Source organism: Tachyglossus aculeatus, chromosome 1 (genome assembly GCF_015852505.1).
Source record: "Tachyglossus aculeatus isolate mTacAcu1 chromosome 1, mTacAcu1.pri, whole genome shotgun sequence".
NCBI classification, from domain to species: domain Eukaryota; kingdom Metazoa; phylum Chordata; class Mammalia; order Monotremata; family Tachyglossidae; genus Tachyglossus; species Tachyglossus aculeatus.
In genome coordinates this window covers 91,403,902-91,422,360 of record NC_052066.1, presented here as the reverse complement: position 1 = coordinate 91,422,360, position 18,459 = coordinate 91,403,902, and the positions used below count along the sequence as shown (strand labels likewise).

The 18,459-nt window shown below is 42.8% G+C and overlaps 1 protein-coding gene across 1 annotated transcript in view; it reads left to right on the top strand.

Annotated features, from left to right (window-relative positions):
- Positions 1–18,459, top strand: part of ARHGEF26 (Rho guanine nucleotide exchange factor 26) — a 195,230-nt gene that overhangs the window by 107,965 nt on the left and 68,806 nt on the right. Inside the window, exons 7-9 of the mRNA XM_038749398.1 lie at positions 1,256–1,385; positions 6,331–6,405; positions 17,123–17,212. Of these exons, the coding sequence (XP_038605326.1) occupies positions 1,256–1,385; positions 6,331–6,405; positions 17,123–17,212 (295 nt within the window). The remainder of the gene's footprint in view (positions 1–1,255; positions 1,386–6,330; positions 6,406–17,122; positions 17,213–18,459) is intronic.

Here is an 18,459-nt window from a genome sequence, read left to right as displayed (position 1 = left end):
AGGTTACACGGGGCATACGTGTGTGTCAATCAATCGTTCAATGGTATTTATTGAGCGCTTACTGTGTACAGAGCACAGTTCTAAGCACTTAGTAAAGTGGGACACTGGAGAGTTAAGAGCATGGGCAGGGATTGTCTCTATTGCTGAATTGAACTTTCCAAGTGCTTAGTACAGTGCCCTGCACACAGTAAGCACTCAATAAATGTGATTGAATGAATGAATGAATGAATCAAGTTCTACTCACCTTTTTTTCTTCTTCCCAGTTCTCCATTTTTAATTCCTTGAGAATCAGTTACACCTCATGGCTTTAGTTCCACAACCTACAAACCCCATTTTGGTGCGGTAGGCTGGCCAGGAGGAAGTCGGGATGTGGGTCAGGAGGAAGTGGGGAAACAGGGCAAGAGGAAGTGGGGACACTGGTCCAGGGGGATCTGGCCCCTCCTGAAGCACATGGCTCAGGAAGCAGGGAAAGCAGAGTAGACTTGGCAGACTTTAGGGGTCAAGCGCTTAGTACAGTGTGCTCTGCACACAGTAAGCGCTCAATAAATATGATTGAATGAATGAACCAAACCCTTTACCCCATAAGTAATGGGCTGTCTCCACTCTCTCCTAAGTCTCCATGTCATTTGTATATAGTTAAGGTTTTAACCCATTGTAAGGATACCTGAACAGGGCGGGAGACTGGAGCCTCACATTCCCTATCACCCTTCCTCCCTCTCCACACACACCCCTAAATAGGTTGAAGTAACGTGAGACCTCAGACCACAACAGAATCTACAGTACACATGCTTTATGTCATTTCCGAATATTTTAATTCTTCTCCTTTCTCTATACCCTTTCCCTCACCTCACACCCCTCCCCGTTGCCCACTGGGTTCCCACGGTCTTTTAACCTTCTAATCCAGAAGACATGTTTTGAGTGAGAATTGAGAAGAGTTGGTCGAATGTGGTGTTTTTATGAATGCAGTTGTCTGTTATTTTGTCTCCATTTGACATTAACTTGTGCTCAGTTTTTTTCATCTCCAAAGTTGTAACTTAAGAATGTCTACTTCTTTATCTTCACAACTGAGGCTAAAATCAGATTTGTGCAATTCACTGTTGAAAGACTACTTGATAGCTGCCTAATGGTTTTGTAGTGATGGTTTTCTCATATAGTTTTAAATTGAGTTGGAGTTTTGACATTGTCATCCTCTAAATTGTTAAATTTCAAATGATGAATCAGCACCACAAAACAACTGTCATGTTTTCTTCTTCAGAGCTACTAATCCATCCTTTAAAGAAGTGTTATCACGAATCGAATCTCAGGAAGAGTGCGGAAACCTGCCCATGATCTCTTTCCTCATACTCCCCATGCAAAGGGTTACACGTCTACCGTTGCTGATGGATGTAAGAGAAATCCTTCTTGTATTGGGGGTTGGGTTACCTATTGTATAATAGAATAATAACCTTATGTTTGGGTGATTTTGCCTGTTCTCACCCGTGAAACCTATTAAATTCCTTTTGTGACAGCCCGAGGTGGAATGTGGGTGGATCTATTGCTAACCAAGGGAATATTTACTGCAACAACTGTTAAAAAAATTGGGGTTCCTCACTGCTGTGGCCTATGGACAACCATGTCTGCCTTTTTTTTTTTCTTCATTTCATATGTGACCTTTTGTAAGAAATCCTTATTGGGTCAGACTCACAATCTATCAAACCAGTATTCTGCCTTCAACAATGGCAACCGGATTCTCGGACAAACGATATGATTTTGGCCTTCCCTGACCTCCACCCAATTGTTTTTAGGGATGTTTCATCTAACATCCTTTTTCCTCTGGTTACTCATAATGAACCACTCATTCATGAGTTTATACAAACCCTTCCTGAACCTACTGATATTTTTACCTCACAAAGCTTCCTGTGGTGGTAAAATGTCACATTTTTACCACCTGCTGTAGAAGAAAGTATTTCTTTTAAACCTACCTCCTTTAGACCTCAATAGATGTTCCCTCATCCTGGTATGTGGAACTTGCTGAACAACAGTTGCCTATCGTGCCCTCCTATTTTGGGATTTAGTAGGCTTCAATACTCTCTCAGTCTCCATTTTTCAAGTCCCTAAAGTCCTGTGCTTCTCCGACTATCCTAATTCAAAAGATATTCAGTCATACTCCTTCAGTCATCTTCAATCCTCTTATTCACTTCTCACACCATTTCTTGTGTCCTCCCATTAAAACATGTACCGCCCTGAAGACACAGCAGCGAGTATGTCAGTCTCATCGATTACTTGTCGAGTGCTAATTGTTTTGGATTTCACATTTGTTGCAAGATCCCTAAAGGGGTCACTGTGAAGTTGTTTTGAAAACCTCTGTCATAGCATCATGCGTGATAACAGAATCAAACTGGCAGGCTGGACTTCTTATTGGGGAAATGCTACTGGGTGGTTTGTGCTGAGGAAAAATCAAACAATGGCATTTATGGAGCGCTCACTGTGAGCAAAGCACTGTGCAAGGTGCTTGGGAGAATACAACAGAGTCAATAGATGGGGGAGAGCAGGGCTAATGTGTTGCTACATTTAGCCATCCCCTTCCACACTTCCCCAGGGTACAAGTTGGGCCCTTTTTGCTCAGCCTCCTCCTCCTTCTCTTCTTTCCCTTTATCTCCCTCCCCTTCTCATCTTCCACATTCTTTCACTCAGCCTCACACCCTATTTCTCATTCATTCATTCATTCAATCATATTTATTCAGCATTTACTGTGTGCAGAGCACTGTACTAAGCACTTGGAAGGTACAATTCGGCAACAGAGACAATCCCTACCCAGTAACAGGCTCACAGTCTAGAAGGGGGAGACAGACAACAAAACAAAAGAAGTAGACAGGCATCAATAGCATCGATATAAATAAATAGAATTATAGATATATGCACATCATTAATAAAATAAATAGGATAATAAGTTTGTACATATATACACAAGTGCTGGGGTGGGGGAGGAAGTAGGGAGAGGGAGGGAGTAGGGGTGATGGGGAGGAGAGGAGGAGCAGAAGTTCTCATACCCCACAATCCCCACCCAGTTCCCTCTAGACACCCCTTTACCTTTCCTTCTACCTCCTCGCTTCCATCTCTTTTTCAATTCCTAATCCTCTCATCTCCCCTCCTGCTCCTCGATGATCCCCCCCGTCCAAATACCCATGTATGTAACCTTTTTGAGGCATTATTATCGTGCCCACCGTAAGCACTCAGTAAATGCCATTAACAATTTTTTTTCAACCAATGTGAAATACCAGATTTTCAGTTCTTTCCAGATAATCTAATATTTCCCTAATTTCTCTGGAAAATTAATTAATTCAATCATATTCATTGAGCACTTACTGTCTGCAGAGCACTATAGAGAAGCGGCATGGCTTAGTGAAAGAGCATGCGCTTGGGAGTCAGAGGTCATAGGTTCTATTCCCAGCTCCGCCACTTATCGGCTGTGTGGCTTTGGGCAAGTCACTTAACTTCTCTGTGCCTCAGTTACCTCATCTGTAAAATGGGGATTAAGACTGTGAGCCCCATGCAACCTGATTAGTGGAAAGAACACAGGCTTGGGAGTCAGGGGTCATAGGTTCTAATCCCGGCTCCGCCACTTATCGGCTGTGTGACTTTGGGCAAGTCACTTAACTTCTCTGTACCTCCATTATCTCATCTGTAGAATGGGAATTAAGATTGTGAGCCCCATGTGGGACAAGCTGATCACCTTGTATCCCCCCAGCGCTTAGAACAGTGCTGTGCACATAGTAAGCACTTAACAAATACTATTATTATTATTATTATTATTATTATTATTATTATTATTACCCCAGTACTTAGAACAGTGCTTGGCACATAGTAAGTACTTAACAAATACTATTATTATTATTGCCCCAGTACTTAGAACAGTGCTTGGCACATAGTAAGCACTTAACAAATGCTATCATTATTATTATTATTACTAAATGCTTGGGAGAGTACAATACAACAGTAAACAGGCAGATTTCTTGCCCACAGTGAGCTTACAGTCTTGGGGGTGGGGGTGGAAGGGTGAGGATTAGAGGGGAATGTACTATCCAATCAGAGCTACCAACTGGAGAATTATCTGGAGGATTTGTGATGAGGGTGGAATGTTCTTAAAGCAGAGGCACTGGATTAAGTGGCAGTAATAATAGTAATAATAAGATAATGGCATTTTTCAAGTGCTTACTATGTGCCAAGCACTGCTGTAAGCACTGAGGTAGATACAAGGTTATCAAGTTGAACACAGTCCCTGTGCCACACGGGGCTCACAGTCTCCATCCCTATTTTACAGATGAGGGAACTGAGGCCCAGAGAAGAAAAGCGACTAGCCCAAGGTGACACAGCAGACAAGAGGCAGAGCTAGGATTAGAACCCATGACCTCCTCACTCTCAGACCTGTGCTCTATCCGCTATGCCGTGCTGTTCGTCTAATGCCACACTCCAGTTGCAAATTGCACACTTTTCTGTAAAATGAGAATTTTCACAGAATTACATCTGGCAGTACATCTTTTTGTGTGGTGGGAGATATTTTTACTCTGTATACTTAAAATATTATTGTAAAATTTGCCAAAACCATAAAACATCACATTGTTCAACACGAACATATGGATTCAAAAATCTTTATTTAAACAGGACCTTTATTTCTACAGTATTTGAGATTTTTTATTTTACAGTGTATATTTGTCTTAGACATAAATGTAAGACCTTGTTGTTCACTTTTTTCATTTAATGTGACACTCCTAAATTCAACAGTCTGAGAGGGTTTTTTTCCAGTTAGGAACTAAAAATTGTGTTTTCATCTCACAATTACATATACTCTGTACTCAGGGCAAGGCAAATTTAGAAAACTAATGACTAGTAATAATTTTTTTATAGCTTCTCCTTAGTCACTTTGTGAAAACAGTGTGGGCAGAATCAAAATCTGGTTAAAAAGCCACCACTTCATTTTACCTCATTCTGGAATTTAGCTGGAGTTCAGTTAATCAAACAATTGTATTTATTGAGTGATTACTGTGTGCGAAGCACTGCACTAACCATTTGGCAGAGTACATTATAACAGAGGTGGTACTTGCCCACCATGAGCTTACAGTCTAGAAGGAGAAAGTCAGGTCCCACATGGGGCTCACAGTCTAAATTGGAAGAACGGGCTTTGAATCCCCATTTTGCAGATGAGGGAACTCAGGCACAGAGAAGTTAAGTGACTTGCCCAAGGTCACACAGCAAGCGACAGAGTAAGGATTAGAACCAAGGTCCTGTGACTCCCAGGCCATACATTTTCCACTAAGCAGAGTTTGGAAATGTCCAATTAGAAAAATACTGCACTAGGGCTTACGGCCAAGAAGAGAGAGTATGAAAATTATTTTTTTCTCCCAGAGTCAGAGCTCTCTGAACCCCACTTTAAAGTATAAAGTTTGACCTGATAAGCAGTGCATGGACAAGAACAAGTTCAACATCAGCATGGCTTAGTGAAAAGATGGCTTGCAAGTCAGAGGATGTGGATTCTAATCCCAGCTCCACCACTTGTGTACTGTGTGACCTTGGGCAAGCCATTTCACTTCTCTGTGCCTCAGTTACCTCATCTGTAAAATGGGGATTAAGACTGTGAGCCCCATGTGGGACAACCTGATCACCTTGTGTCTACCTGAGCGCTTAGAACGGTGCTTAGCACATAGTAAGAGCTTAACAAATACCATAGTAATAATAATAACTATTATTATTATCATCATCATCGCTCATTGGTAATAATGAGTTACTGATATTAGACCCCATTCTTGATAATACTGAAGGGGTCTTTTTGGATTGACTCTCTCAAATGGATTATGAAGTTATTGAATTTCATTCAGTCATATTTAATGAGTGCTTACTGTGTGCAGAGCACTGTACTAAGTGCTTGGAAAGTACAATTCGTGCTATGGTAGCTCCTTTCTAGACTAAGTTCCTTTTGGGCAGGGAACATATCTACCAACTCTGTTGTATTATACTCTCCCAAGTGCTTAGTTGATGCTCTGCAAACAGTAAGAGCTCAGTAAATACCACTGATTGATTATGATATTCATGAATACTCATCTAAGAATAATATTTGGGGTGAAATTTAGTGCTTACTTGTTATGAAACACCATAGTAGGCTCAGGTAAATGACATACTCCCTGCTGTCAAGGAGCTTACATTCCAAGCATTACAATTCAAGTGATCAAAATAAATGGAGTACATATAAATAAATGAGTGCTAAGGAGGGTGTAAATAAAGTGAAGAGCTAGCTGAAGTTCACTTGAAGATAAACCCAGTGGTTTCACTTTGTGAGCATTTGCTTCTTCATTTCAGACCATCTGTCAGAAAACACGTAAAGACTCACCGCAGTATGAAGTCTGCAAAAGGGCCTTAAAGGAAGTTAGCAAGGTAAGTTGTTGAAACACATACTCAGGAGCTGGTTGTTCAAGGAGAGAGAGAGGGAGAGAGAGAGAGTGAGTGTCTCTCTCCATGTGTTGGAGCAGGGAGAGGGGAAAGATTTGGTTTTCTGCCTTGTGGGCCCCATCTGGTTACTCTTGGGTCCTGTTGCCTTTATAGCCTAAAAACATTTTGGGGAAAAATGTGAAATGAATTTATCTTGATGGTAATTGATTTTTACTTCACTCTGCTGCCCAGAACATTTTTCTACAAAAACATTCAGTCCATGTTTCCCCAGTCCTCAAAAACCTCCAGTGGTTGCCCAAACTTCCGCATCAAATAGAAACTCCTTACCATGGGCTTTAAAGCACTCATTCACCTTGCCCCCTCCTCCCTTACTTCACTGATCTCCTACTACAGTTCACTCAACCAACTTACTGAGTTTCTACCTGTCTCTCCAACTAAGACCTCAATTCCTTTAGTTCCTCTCCCTTCTGCATCCCCTGTGCTCTTCTTTCATTCAATCGTATTTATTGAGCACTTACTGTGTGCAGAGTACTATATTAAGCTCTTGATAGTGGTATTTGTTAAGCACTTACTATGTGCCGAGCACTGTTCTAAGCTCTGAGGTAGATACAAGGTGATCAGGTTGTCCCATGGGGGGCTCACAGTCTTAATCCCCATTTACAGATGAGGTAACTAAGGCACAGAGAAGTTAAGTGACTTACCCAAAGTCACACAGCTGACAAGCAGTGGAGGCAGGATTAGAGCCCACGACCTCCGACTCCCAAGCCAATGCTTGTTCCACTAAGCCACGCTGCTTTACTTGTATTCTTGGCTCTTTAAATTCTTAATATTCAACCCACCCTCGACCCCACAGCACTTACATACCTACGCCTCTCTACTGTCTACCCCTCTAGACTGTAAGCACCTTCTGGACAGGGAACATAATAATAATGATGGCATTTATTAAGCGCTTACTATGTGCAAAGCACTGTTCTAAGCACTGTTTTGTACTCTCCCAAGCACTTAGTACAGTGCTCTGTGTCCAATAAATCACTCAATAAATACCATTGATTGTCTGAATAATCTTGTTGAGTAGGAAGCAGCATGGCATAGTGGATAGAGTATAGGCCTAGGTCAGAAGGTCATGGTTCTGATCCCGGCTCAGCCACTTGTCTGCTGTGTGACCTTGGGCAAGTCACTTAACTTCTCTGTGCCTTAGTTGCCTCGTCTGTAAAAAGGGGATTGAGATTGTGAGCACCACTTGGGACACGGGACTGTGTCCATCAGGATTAGCTTGTATTTACTCCAGCGCATAGTACAGTGCCTGTACATAGTAAGTGCTTAACAAATACCATAATCATTATAATTAGGATGAGTTGATCTGATTTCCAGATAACGGAGATTCATTCATTCAACTGTATTTATTGAGCACTTACTGTGTGCAAAGCACTGTGTACTAAGCACTTGGGAGAGTATAGCAACAAGCAAACACATTCCTGCCCACAAGGAGCTCACAATCTAGAGATGAACGCAATTGTTATGCTCCTATCTTAGCAGTAATTTTTATTTTAAGCAACCTCAGGAGTACATAGATTTGTGGTAAATTTGAACATTTTTGTATTAAAATAGATTCTTTTGCTCAGTAACATAGAGATAAAAACAATTTTTAAAGTGTTCTTTAAAATGAAAGACTAGATGTGATAAAAGGAGAATCATTATACAGACTCAGCTTTTCTAATACAAATTAGTACAAACTCAAGTTTCACAAGACATGAAACATTGGTCTTGAAACGTTAGATTTAAATGTTAACCCGGACAGGAATTCTAATTAGGTTTGCACATATATGACCAAACCACCTGCATTATAATTCTCAGGTTACTGGAAAATGCATTGAAAAGTACTAGTAACTACTGGAAGGGTTTTGGAAAACTCATCTGCTGTATCTGATGGACCACCATTCTCCCTACCTGGAATCTCTACTAAATCATATCTCCTCCAGGAAGCCTACCCTAACTAATCTCTCAGCTCCTCTCCCTATTCTCCCTCCCTTCCGGATCATCGATGCATTTAAATCTGTACCCCAGTGTGGCTCAGTGGAAAGAGCCCAGGTTTGGGAGTCAGAGATCATGGCTTCTAATCCCGGCTCTGCCACTTGTCAGCTGTGGGACTTTGGGCAAGTCACTTCACTTCTCTGGGCCTCAGTTACCTCATCTGTAAAATGGGGATGAAGACTGTGAGCCCCATGTGGGACAACCTGATCACCTTGTATCCCCCCAGCACTTAGAACAGTGCTTTGCACATAGTAAGCACATGGCTCAGTGGAAAGAGCCCGGGCTTTGGAGTCAGAGGTCATGGGTTCAAATCCCAGCTCTGCCAATTGTCAGCTGTGTGACTTTGGGCAAGTCACTTAACTTCTCTGTGCCTCAGTTCCCTCATCTGCAAAATGGGGATTAAGACTGTGAGCCCCACGTGGGACAACCTGATCACGCTTAGAACAGTGCTTTGCACATAGTAAGCGCTTAACAAATACCATCATTATTATTATTATTATTAACAAATACCATCATCATTATTATTATTACCCCCTAAGCACTTTGATCCCAACCCCCTCATAATTTGTTTCTATAGCATTGTACTCTGTTGCTTCCCCTACCTGTAACTTTTTTTGTGGTATTTGTTAAAGACTTACTTCGTCAAACACCATTCTAAACCCTGAGGTAGGTTCAAGTTAATTAGGTCGGACACCGTCCCTGTCCAGGCATGGGGCTCACAAACTCTGCACACAGTAAGCGCTCAAAAAATACGATTGAATGAATGAATGAATGAATGAATGGATCTAAATAGGAGGGAGAAAAGGTATAGGCACAGAGAAGTTAAGTGACCTGCCCAATTTCACACAGCAGACAGTTGGCAGACCCGAGATTAGAAGCCAGGTCCTCAGATTCCCAGGCCTGTGATCTTTCTTCTAGGCTACTCTGCTTCTCTGTTTCCTTGAGAAGCAACATGGTGTAGTGGCTAGAGCTCGGGCTTGGGAGTCAAGAGGTCACGGGTTCTAATCGTAACTCCATCGCTTGCCTGCTGTGTGACCTTGGGCAAGTCACTTCACTTCTCTGTGCTTCAGTTACCTCATTGTAAAATAGCAATTGAGACTGTGAGCCCCATGTGGCACAGGTACTGTGTCCAACTTCATTTGCTTGTATCCACCCCAGCACTTAGTACAGTGCCTGGTACATAGTAAGTGCTTCACAAATACTATAATTATTACTGAGGGCAGGGGTCATGTCTACCAATTCTATTGAATTGTACTCTTCCATGTGCTTAGTACCCTGATTTGCATGCAGTAAGTACTCAATAAATACCATTAATAGATTGATTAGGACTAGTAAAAATGCCTGTGGACTGAGAGCTCTTTGTGGGCGGGAATGTGTCTGTTATATTGTACTCTCCCAAGCACTTAGTGCAGTGCTTTGCACAGAGTAAGTGCTCAATAAATACGATTGAATGAATGAATGAATGAAATAAAATGCTAAATCACCCATAAAAGAGCATATACAGTTGAAAATGGAGACACAAAATCTTATTGATGAATTTCTGAAATCCAAGAAAATCAAAGCAAATATCGTATACTTGAGAGAGTCAGATTGGGTGTATTGGTCATCAGATTGTTAGAGCTAAGATGACCCCCCCATGATAGAACTGGATTTGATTCTGCCAAAAGAACCAAGCATTCTACCTGTGGCCTAGTGGAAAGAGCACAGGCCTGAGAGTCAGAGGACCTGGGTTCTAATCCCAGTTCCGCCATTTGTCTGCTGTGTGACCATGAGCAAGTTGCCTCATCTGTAAAATGGGAATTAAGACTGTGAGCCCCATGTGGGACAGAGACTGTGCTCAATCTGATTAATCTGATAACTGATTATCTATCCCAGTGTTGAGAACAGTGCCTAATTAATCTGATAACTGATGATCAGCCCCAGTGTTTAGAAAAGTGCTTGACACATAGTAAGCACTTAACAAGTACATATAATATTATTATTACCTAAAATTATTCATGCCTGTGAAAACATCTGTTTATGTATTGAAAGGCAAGACTTCCATGAAGGATTAAAATATCAATTTGCTTTTCTTGAACCTGTAGACCTTTTTTTTCCCATCAATAGCTATTCAAATAGACTAGTCATTCCATATTGCTCTTAAAGTGGCTAAACTGCTCTTTGAGAAACTACTCCACTGTGCTGAATAGAGGAAGGCATTTCTGGAGTTTATCATTGTTAGCTGATTCATTAGCAAAATGACTCATTAGGTCTTACCAATTCAATCAAAATGCTCAACTGTTTCCTGTTTGCCTAGCCAAATACAGAAACTGTTCTAGTGGAAATTAATAAAAGGTTTGATTCCTTTAAGAATTATGCTTTAATTCATAGGTGGTTACAAGTCATTTCCAACCTTCCCCAGCCCTACTCACACAAGTCCTGTCAGAAAAAATCTCTAGCCAACAGTGTGTTGTTAAAACAGTTTTTTATTGTGAATCCCATGTGTATCAAGTGCTTAGTACGTGCTCTGCACACAGTAAGTGCTCAATACATACGATTGAATGAATGTATGGATCTGAGAAATTCAGAGAATCCATTAGGATTTCATTATTGTTAAGACTGAAGACCCTGACTTGGAATTGAAAGAATCTGATAACTCTTTATGGGCCCACAAGAAGAATAAAGTAGTTCTTTATCATGGTTTCCCCAAGATCCTTTTCTTCCTTCTGTCAACATAAAAACTTGGACTTTTTGACCACCCTTAAAAAAATAAGTTTAGGTAGAGGTTCCTTGTCTGGATATCATCTTTTAGAGAGTAACTGAATCAAGCTTGTTATGTTCAGGGAACGGGTCTGCTGATTTTTCTTGTATTGTACTCTCCCAAGAGCTTAGTTGAGCAACTACTATGTGCAGAGCAATCTGTGTAATTGAGCATTTACTGGGGGCAGAGCACGCAGTGTGGCTTAGTGGAAAGAGCATGGGCTTGGGAGTCAGAAAATGTGGATTCTAATCTCAGCTCAGCCACTTGTCTGCTGTGTGACCCTGGGCAAGCCATTTAAAATAATAATAAAAATAATAAAAGAATGACGGCATTTGTTAAGCGCTTACTAAGCAAAGCACTGTTCTAAGCGCTGGGGAGGTTATAAGGTGATCAGGTTGTCCCATGGTTGGCTCACAGTCTTCATCCCCATTTTACAGATGAGGGAACTGAGGCACAGAGAAGTTAAGTGACTCGCCCAAAGTCACGCAGCTGACAATTGGCAGCGTTGGGATTCAAATCCATGACCTCTGACTCCAAAGCCCGGGCTCTTTCCACTGAGCCACACTGCTTCTCAGTTAACCCAACTGTAAAATGAGGATTTTACAACAACATTGCCAAGATCCGCCCTTTCCTCTCCATCCAAACTGCTACCCTGCTCATTCAAGCTCTCATCCTATCCCGTCTGGACTACTGCACCAGCCTTCTCTCTGATCTCCCATCCTCGTGTCTCTCTCCACTTCAATCCATACTTCATGCTGCTGCCCGGATTATCTTTGTCCAGAAACGCTCTGGGCATATTACTCCCCTCCTCAAAAACCTCCAATGGCTACCAATCAATCTGCGCATCAGGCAGAAACTCCTCACCCTGGGCTTCAAGGCTGTCCATCACCTCGCCCCCTCCTACCTCACCTCCCTTCACTCCTTCTCCAGCCCAGCCCACACCCTCCGCTCCTCCGCCGCTAATCTCCTCACCGTACCTCGTTCTCGCCTGTCCCACCATTGACCCCCGGCCCACGTCATCCCCCCGGGCCTGGAATGCCCTCCCTCTGCCTATCCGCCAAGCTAGCTCTCTTCCTCCCTTCAAGGCCCTACTGAGAGCTCACCTCCTCCAGGAGGCCTTCCCAGACTGAGCCCCTTCCTTCCTCTCCCCCTCGTCCCCCTCTCCATCCCCCCATCTTACCTCCTTCCCTTCCCCACAGCACCTGTATATATGTATATATGGTTGTACATATTTATTACTCTATTTATTTATTTATTTTACTTGTACATATCTATCCTATTTATTTTATTTTGTTGGTGTGTTTGGTTTTGTTCTCTGTCTCCCCCTTTTAGACTGTGAGCCCACTGTTGGGTAGGGACTGTCTCTATGTGTTGCCAGTTTGTACTTCCCAAGCGCTTAGTACAGTGCTCTGCACATAGTAAGTGCTCAATAAATACGATTGATGATGTTGATGATGATGATGATGATTAAAACTGTGAGCCCCATGTGGGACAACCTGATTATCTTCTATCTATCGTTGGGCTTAGAACAGTGCTTGGCACATAGTAAGCACTTAGCAAATACCATTATTATTATTATCATTACCAAGTGCTTGAAAGGAGGACCGTGTTAATCCCCACCATGGACCTATGGACGTTGAGGGGTCTGCCTCCACAATATGTGACTGGGCAGCCTCCCTGTCTTAATCTAATTGGTTCCTAGTGGGAGGCCTTCTTTCCCCATTCCCAGGGCCAGTCTCCCAGCCGAGTGATGAGTGATTGCTATACCCTAGGCCTCACTCCCATTAACAACCACTAAATGCCCCCATCAGTGAGTCCATGATAATTGATGGAACTTTAAGCATGTTCAGCTGGCACAGGATTGGGTTCTTTTGGGGTCACAGCTGGTCCAGCTCTCTCTGGCTCAATTCCCTCCCAACCAGGGTTTTGGGGGCAAAGGAAGGGGAGGAGAGTAAACATGGTGGGGGATTCTTCAGGCCCCACCTCTCTTCCTCTCTATGTGGGGACTCTCTTCCTTTCCCGATTTACAGAAGTTGAGCCAGCTTGGCTAAGGACGTGCCCACTCACGCCCCTCTGCATTTTTGTAAATGGTATTTGTTAAGCTCTTACTACGTGCCAGCCACTGTTCTAAGCACCAGGATAGATAAAGGATAATCAGGTTGGATACAGTACCTGTCTGAGTATGGGCCTGGGAGACAGAAAGACCTGGGTTCTAGTTCTGACTCTACCATATGTCTGCCCTGCAGCCTTGGGAACTTGATCACTGGGGACTTGATCACACTGTATCCCCCCCAGCACTTAGAACAGTGCTTTGCACATAGTAAGTGCTTAACAAATGCCATCATTATTATTATTATTGGGAAAGTCACGTCACTTCTGGTCCTCAGTTACTTCATCTGTAAAATGATAATAATAATAATGGCATTTGTTAAATGCTTACTATGTGCTGAGCACTGTTCTAAGCGCTGGGGTAGATACAAGGTAATCAGGTTGTCCCACGTGGGGCTCACAGCCTTCATCCCCATTTTACAGATGAGGTAATTGAGGCACAGAGAAGTCAAGTGATTTGCCCAGAGTCACACAGCTGATCCAACTTGTACTTCCCAAGCGCTTAGTACAGTGCTCTGCACACAGTAAGCGCTCAATAACTATGATTGATTGATTGATTGATTGGTGGAGCAGGGATTTGAACCCCTGACCTCTGACTCCCAAGCCCGTGCTCTTTCTACTAAACGACAATCCTTCAAAATAGTGATTAAGAATGTGAGCCCAATGTGTGACAGGGACTGTGTCCAACCTGATTAACTTGTATCTACCTTAGTGCTTAGAACAGTGCTTGGCACATAGTAAGTGCTTAACAAGTACCATAATAATTATTAATCCCCATTTTACAGATGAGGTAACTGAAGCCCAGAGGAGTGAAGTGACTTGCCCAAGGTCACACAGCAGACCAATGGCAGCACTGGGATTAGAACCCAGGTCCTTTTGACTCTGTGCTTTATGTATTAGACCACGCTGCTTCTCCGCAGTCAGTCAAAGCTGGTGGGAGCAGAAGGAGATGGGTTGTGGGAGTGATTTGGGAGAAGCCCGCTCCATCCAGTCTCCCCAGAAGGCACTTTTTGTCAAGGGTGGAGGCAGCAATGGTGGCTGCATTGTGGGATCATCATCAATCATATTTATTGAGCGCTTACTGTGTGCAGAGCACTGTACTAAGCGCTTGGGAAGTACAAGTTGGCAACATATAGAGACAGTCCCTACCCAATAGTGGGCTCACAGTCTAAAAGGGGGAGACAGAGAACAAAACCAAACATACTTACAAAATAAAATAAATAGAATAGATATGTACAAGTAAAATAAATAAATACAGTAATAAATATGTACAAACATGTATACATATATACAGGGATGGTTGGGTACCCCTCCTTAGCCTAAGGTCTCAGGGCTTCACCCCCATGAGCCCCTGCATTCATTTAGCCCTAGTTGGGAGAGAATTAATGGAATAATAGACATGATTCCTGGAGCACTAATGAATGAAGTCTGATTTCCTAGATTTCCTAACCTGAGACAGGGAGAGAGGCAGAAAGGTGGAGGCAGGTAACTAGAAAAATGTTTTAGAAGGGTGCTATGTGCCCCTGTATCAAGTCAAGACAAGACGGAGGCTGCCTTTGAAAGACGCTGGAACTGCTGTTCATGACTAGAACAGTGGGAACCCTCTTCCTGACTCCAAGGTCTTTGGCCTTAGAATTCCAGGACCACCCTTTGAGACAATCAATCAATCGTATTTATTGAGTGCTTACTGTGTGCAGAGCACTGTACTAAGTGCTTGGGAACTACAAGTCGGCAACATATAGAGACGGTCCCTACCCAACAGTGGGCTCACAGTCTAGAAGGGAGAGACAGACAACAAAATAAAACATATTAACAAAATAAAATAAATAGAATAGGTGTGTACAAGTAAAATAGAGTAATAAATATGTGCAAACATATATACAGGTGCTGTGGGGAAGGGAAGGAGGTAAGGTGTGGGGGTGAAGAGGGGGACGAGGGGGAGAGGAAGGAGGGGGCTCAGTTTGGGAAGGCCTCCTGGAGGAGGTGAGCTCTCAGCAGGGCCTTGAAGGGAGGAAGAGAGCTAGCTTGGCGGAGGGGCAGAGGGAGGGCATTCCAGGCCCGGGGGATGACGTGGGCCGGGGGTCAACTGCGGGACAGGCGAGAACGAGGCACGGTGAGGAGATTAGCGGCAGACAAGCAAGAGACAAGCACCCCTGCCTCTGTTCTAACCACTCCTCCCACAGTTACTTCTTCCAACATCTCCCTTTTTAAATTCACTGTGCCGCCTTAACAGCAGGAAGGTTTGTCACTCCACAGGCTCGCTTTCAGTCACATAGGTTAAAATGAGGGAAGTTGCACTGACAGATCTTTAGCATACTCAACGCCTCCCCCACATGTCTGCTGTGTGACCTTGGGCAAGTCACTTCACTTCTCTGTGCCTCAGTTCCCTCATCTGTAAAATGGGGATTAAGACTGTGAGCCCCACATGGGACAACCTCATCTCCTTGTATTCCCCCCAGTGCTTAGAACAGTGCCTTGCGCGTAGTAAGCGCTTAACAAATACCGACATTATTATTAATGGAAAGAGCACGGTCCTGGGAGTCAGAGGACATGGGTTCTAATCCTGGTGCTGCCACATCTGCTGGGTGACCTTGGGCAATCCACTTAACTTCTCTGTGCCTCAGTTATCTCATCTGTAAAACAAGGATTAAGATTGTGAGCCCCATGTGGGACAACCTGATTACCTTGTATCTATCCCAGTGCTTAGAACAATGCTTGGCACACAGTAAGCACTTAAAAACCCCATAATTGTTAGTACAGTGCTCTGCACACAGTAAGCGCTCAATAAATATGATTGATAGATTGATAATTGTTATTATTATTACTCTTCTTCTTCAGTAAAATGCACATGTGTACACACACACACACATATATAGACATATATATATATAGACATATATATGTGTGTGTGTATGTGTACACATGTGCATTTTACTGAAGAAGAGTAATAATAATAACGATATATATATATATATATATATATGTATATATGCACATACACACCCACCCTTCTGGAACCAAAAGAGCACAGTGGCTTAACCGGAAAAAGCACAGGCTTGGGAGTCAGAGGAACTATGTTCTAATCCCGGCTCCACCATTTGTCTGCTGGGTGACCTTGGGCAAGTTAATTCACTTCTCTCTGCCTCAGTTTCCTCATCTCAAAAATGGGGATTAAGACTGTGAGTCCTTTGAGGGGCAAGGACTGTTTCCAACACGATTCGCTTGCATCTACCCCAGCACTTAATACAGTACCTGGTTCATGGGAAGTACTTCAAAATACTACAAGAAAAATAAATATGCTGCATTATGTGTCCCTCATCCAGTTGAATGGGAATGCTGCAACCATTTCAAATGGAACACTGTCTATTGATTACCTATTCCTCTATGCAATCAATCAATTGTATTGAGTGCTGTATGCTTAGCAATCAATCAGTGGTATTTAATGAGTGCTTATTAGCACTTGGGAGAGATCAATACAACAGAATTAATACAGACACATTTCCCACCCATAACAAGCTTACAGTCTAGAGGGGGAGACAGGCATTAATCTGAATAAATAATTCATAACATTTAATTCAATGATATGTACATAAAGATTTGGGGGTGGGGAGAAAATCGTAGGTCCATAGCACTGTACTAAGCACTTGGTAGAGTTCAATATGACAGAGTTGGAAGACCTGTTTCTTGCCCACAGGGAGCTTTGTCTTGGATAATCATATAAATGAGCCTTGTAGGAGTTTGTGTTTGAATTTTCTATGAAAATGGTGAAAAGAAAGTACGAGGGCATGTTCACTAATATCTCATTCTACTTTTTGTCCCTAGTTGGTCCGCTTGTGCAATGAAGGAGCACGGAAGATGGAGAGAACTGAAATGATGTACACAATTAATTCTCAGCTGGAATTTAAAATCAAGGTACTGAAGCTTCTCTTGTCTGACTAATTCACTGTGCCCTATCAGGGTTTTAAGTTGGGCGGTGGTCAGAGGCAGAGTAAGTAGTGCAAGTTAGTGCAGCTCAACAGAAGGAATATAACCATTTTTTATGGTATTTGTTAATTATATTTATTGATCCATGTGTGCAGAGCACTGACTAAGTATTTGGGAGAATAATAATAATAATGGAATTTGTTAATCAATCAATCAATCATATTTATTGAGCACTTACTGTGTGCAGAGCACTGTACTATGCACTTGGGAAGTACAAGTTGGCAACATATAGAGACAGTCCCTACCCAACAGTGGGCTCACAGTCTAGAAGGGGGAGACAGAGAACAAAACCAAACATACTAACAATATAAAATAAATAGAAGTGCTTACTTAAGTGCTTACTATATGCAAAGCACTGTTCTAAGCACTGAATACGATATAACAGAGGTGGCAGACACATTCCCTGCCCTAATCTCTTCCTACATATTAAGCACTGGGATTGATACAAGCTAATCAGTTCGACTGTGAGCCCACTGTTGGGTAGGGACTGTCTCTATATGTTGCCAATTTGTACTTCCCAAGCGCTTAGTACAGTGTCCTGCACATAGTAAACGCTCAGTAAATATGATTGATGATGATGACTCAGAACCTGTCCCACATGGGGCTCACAGTCTTAACCTCATTTACACAGATAACATAACTGAGGTACCGAGAAGTCAAGTGACTTGCCCGAGATCATACAGCACTCAAATGGTGGAGTAAGGATTAGAACCTAGGTCCCTTGACTACCGGTCCTGTGCTCTTTCCAGTAAACCATGGTGCTCCTTTAGCTCTTTCGAAGAGGAAGAGAGTGATTTTCCAGCTTTCAAAACCAGAGAAAGACACAGATGAGTTAAAATTCCATGGGGCTGTAAGTTCATGCCATGAAGAAGCTGGGAACTTGGGGGTAACAGAACCCAGTTGCCAGAGTTCCACTCCTGATTAGAATGCAGCGTGGCTCGGTGGAAAGAGCTTGGGCTTTGGAGTCAGAGGGCATGGGTTCGAATCCCAGCTCTGCCAAGTGTCACCTGTGTGACTTTGGGCAAGTCACTTAACTTCTCTGTGCCTCAGTTACCTCATCTGTAAAATGGGGATTAAGACTTTGAGCCCCCTGTGGGACAACCTGATCACCTTGTAACCTCCCCAGTACTTAGAACAGTGCTTTGCACATAGTAAGTGCTTAATAAATGCCATTA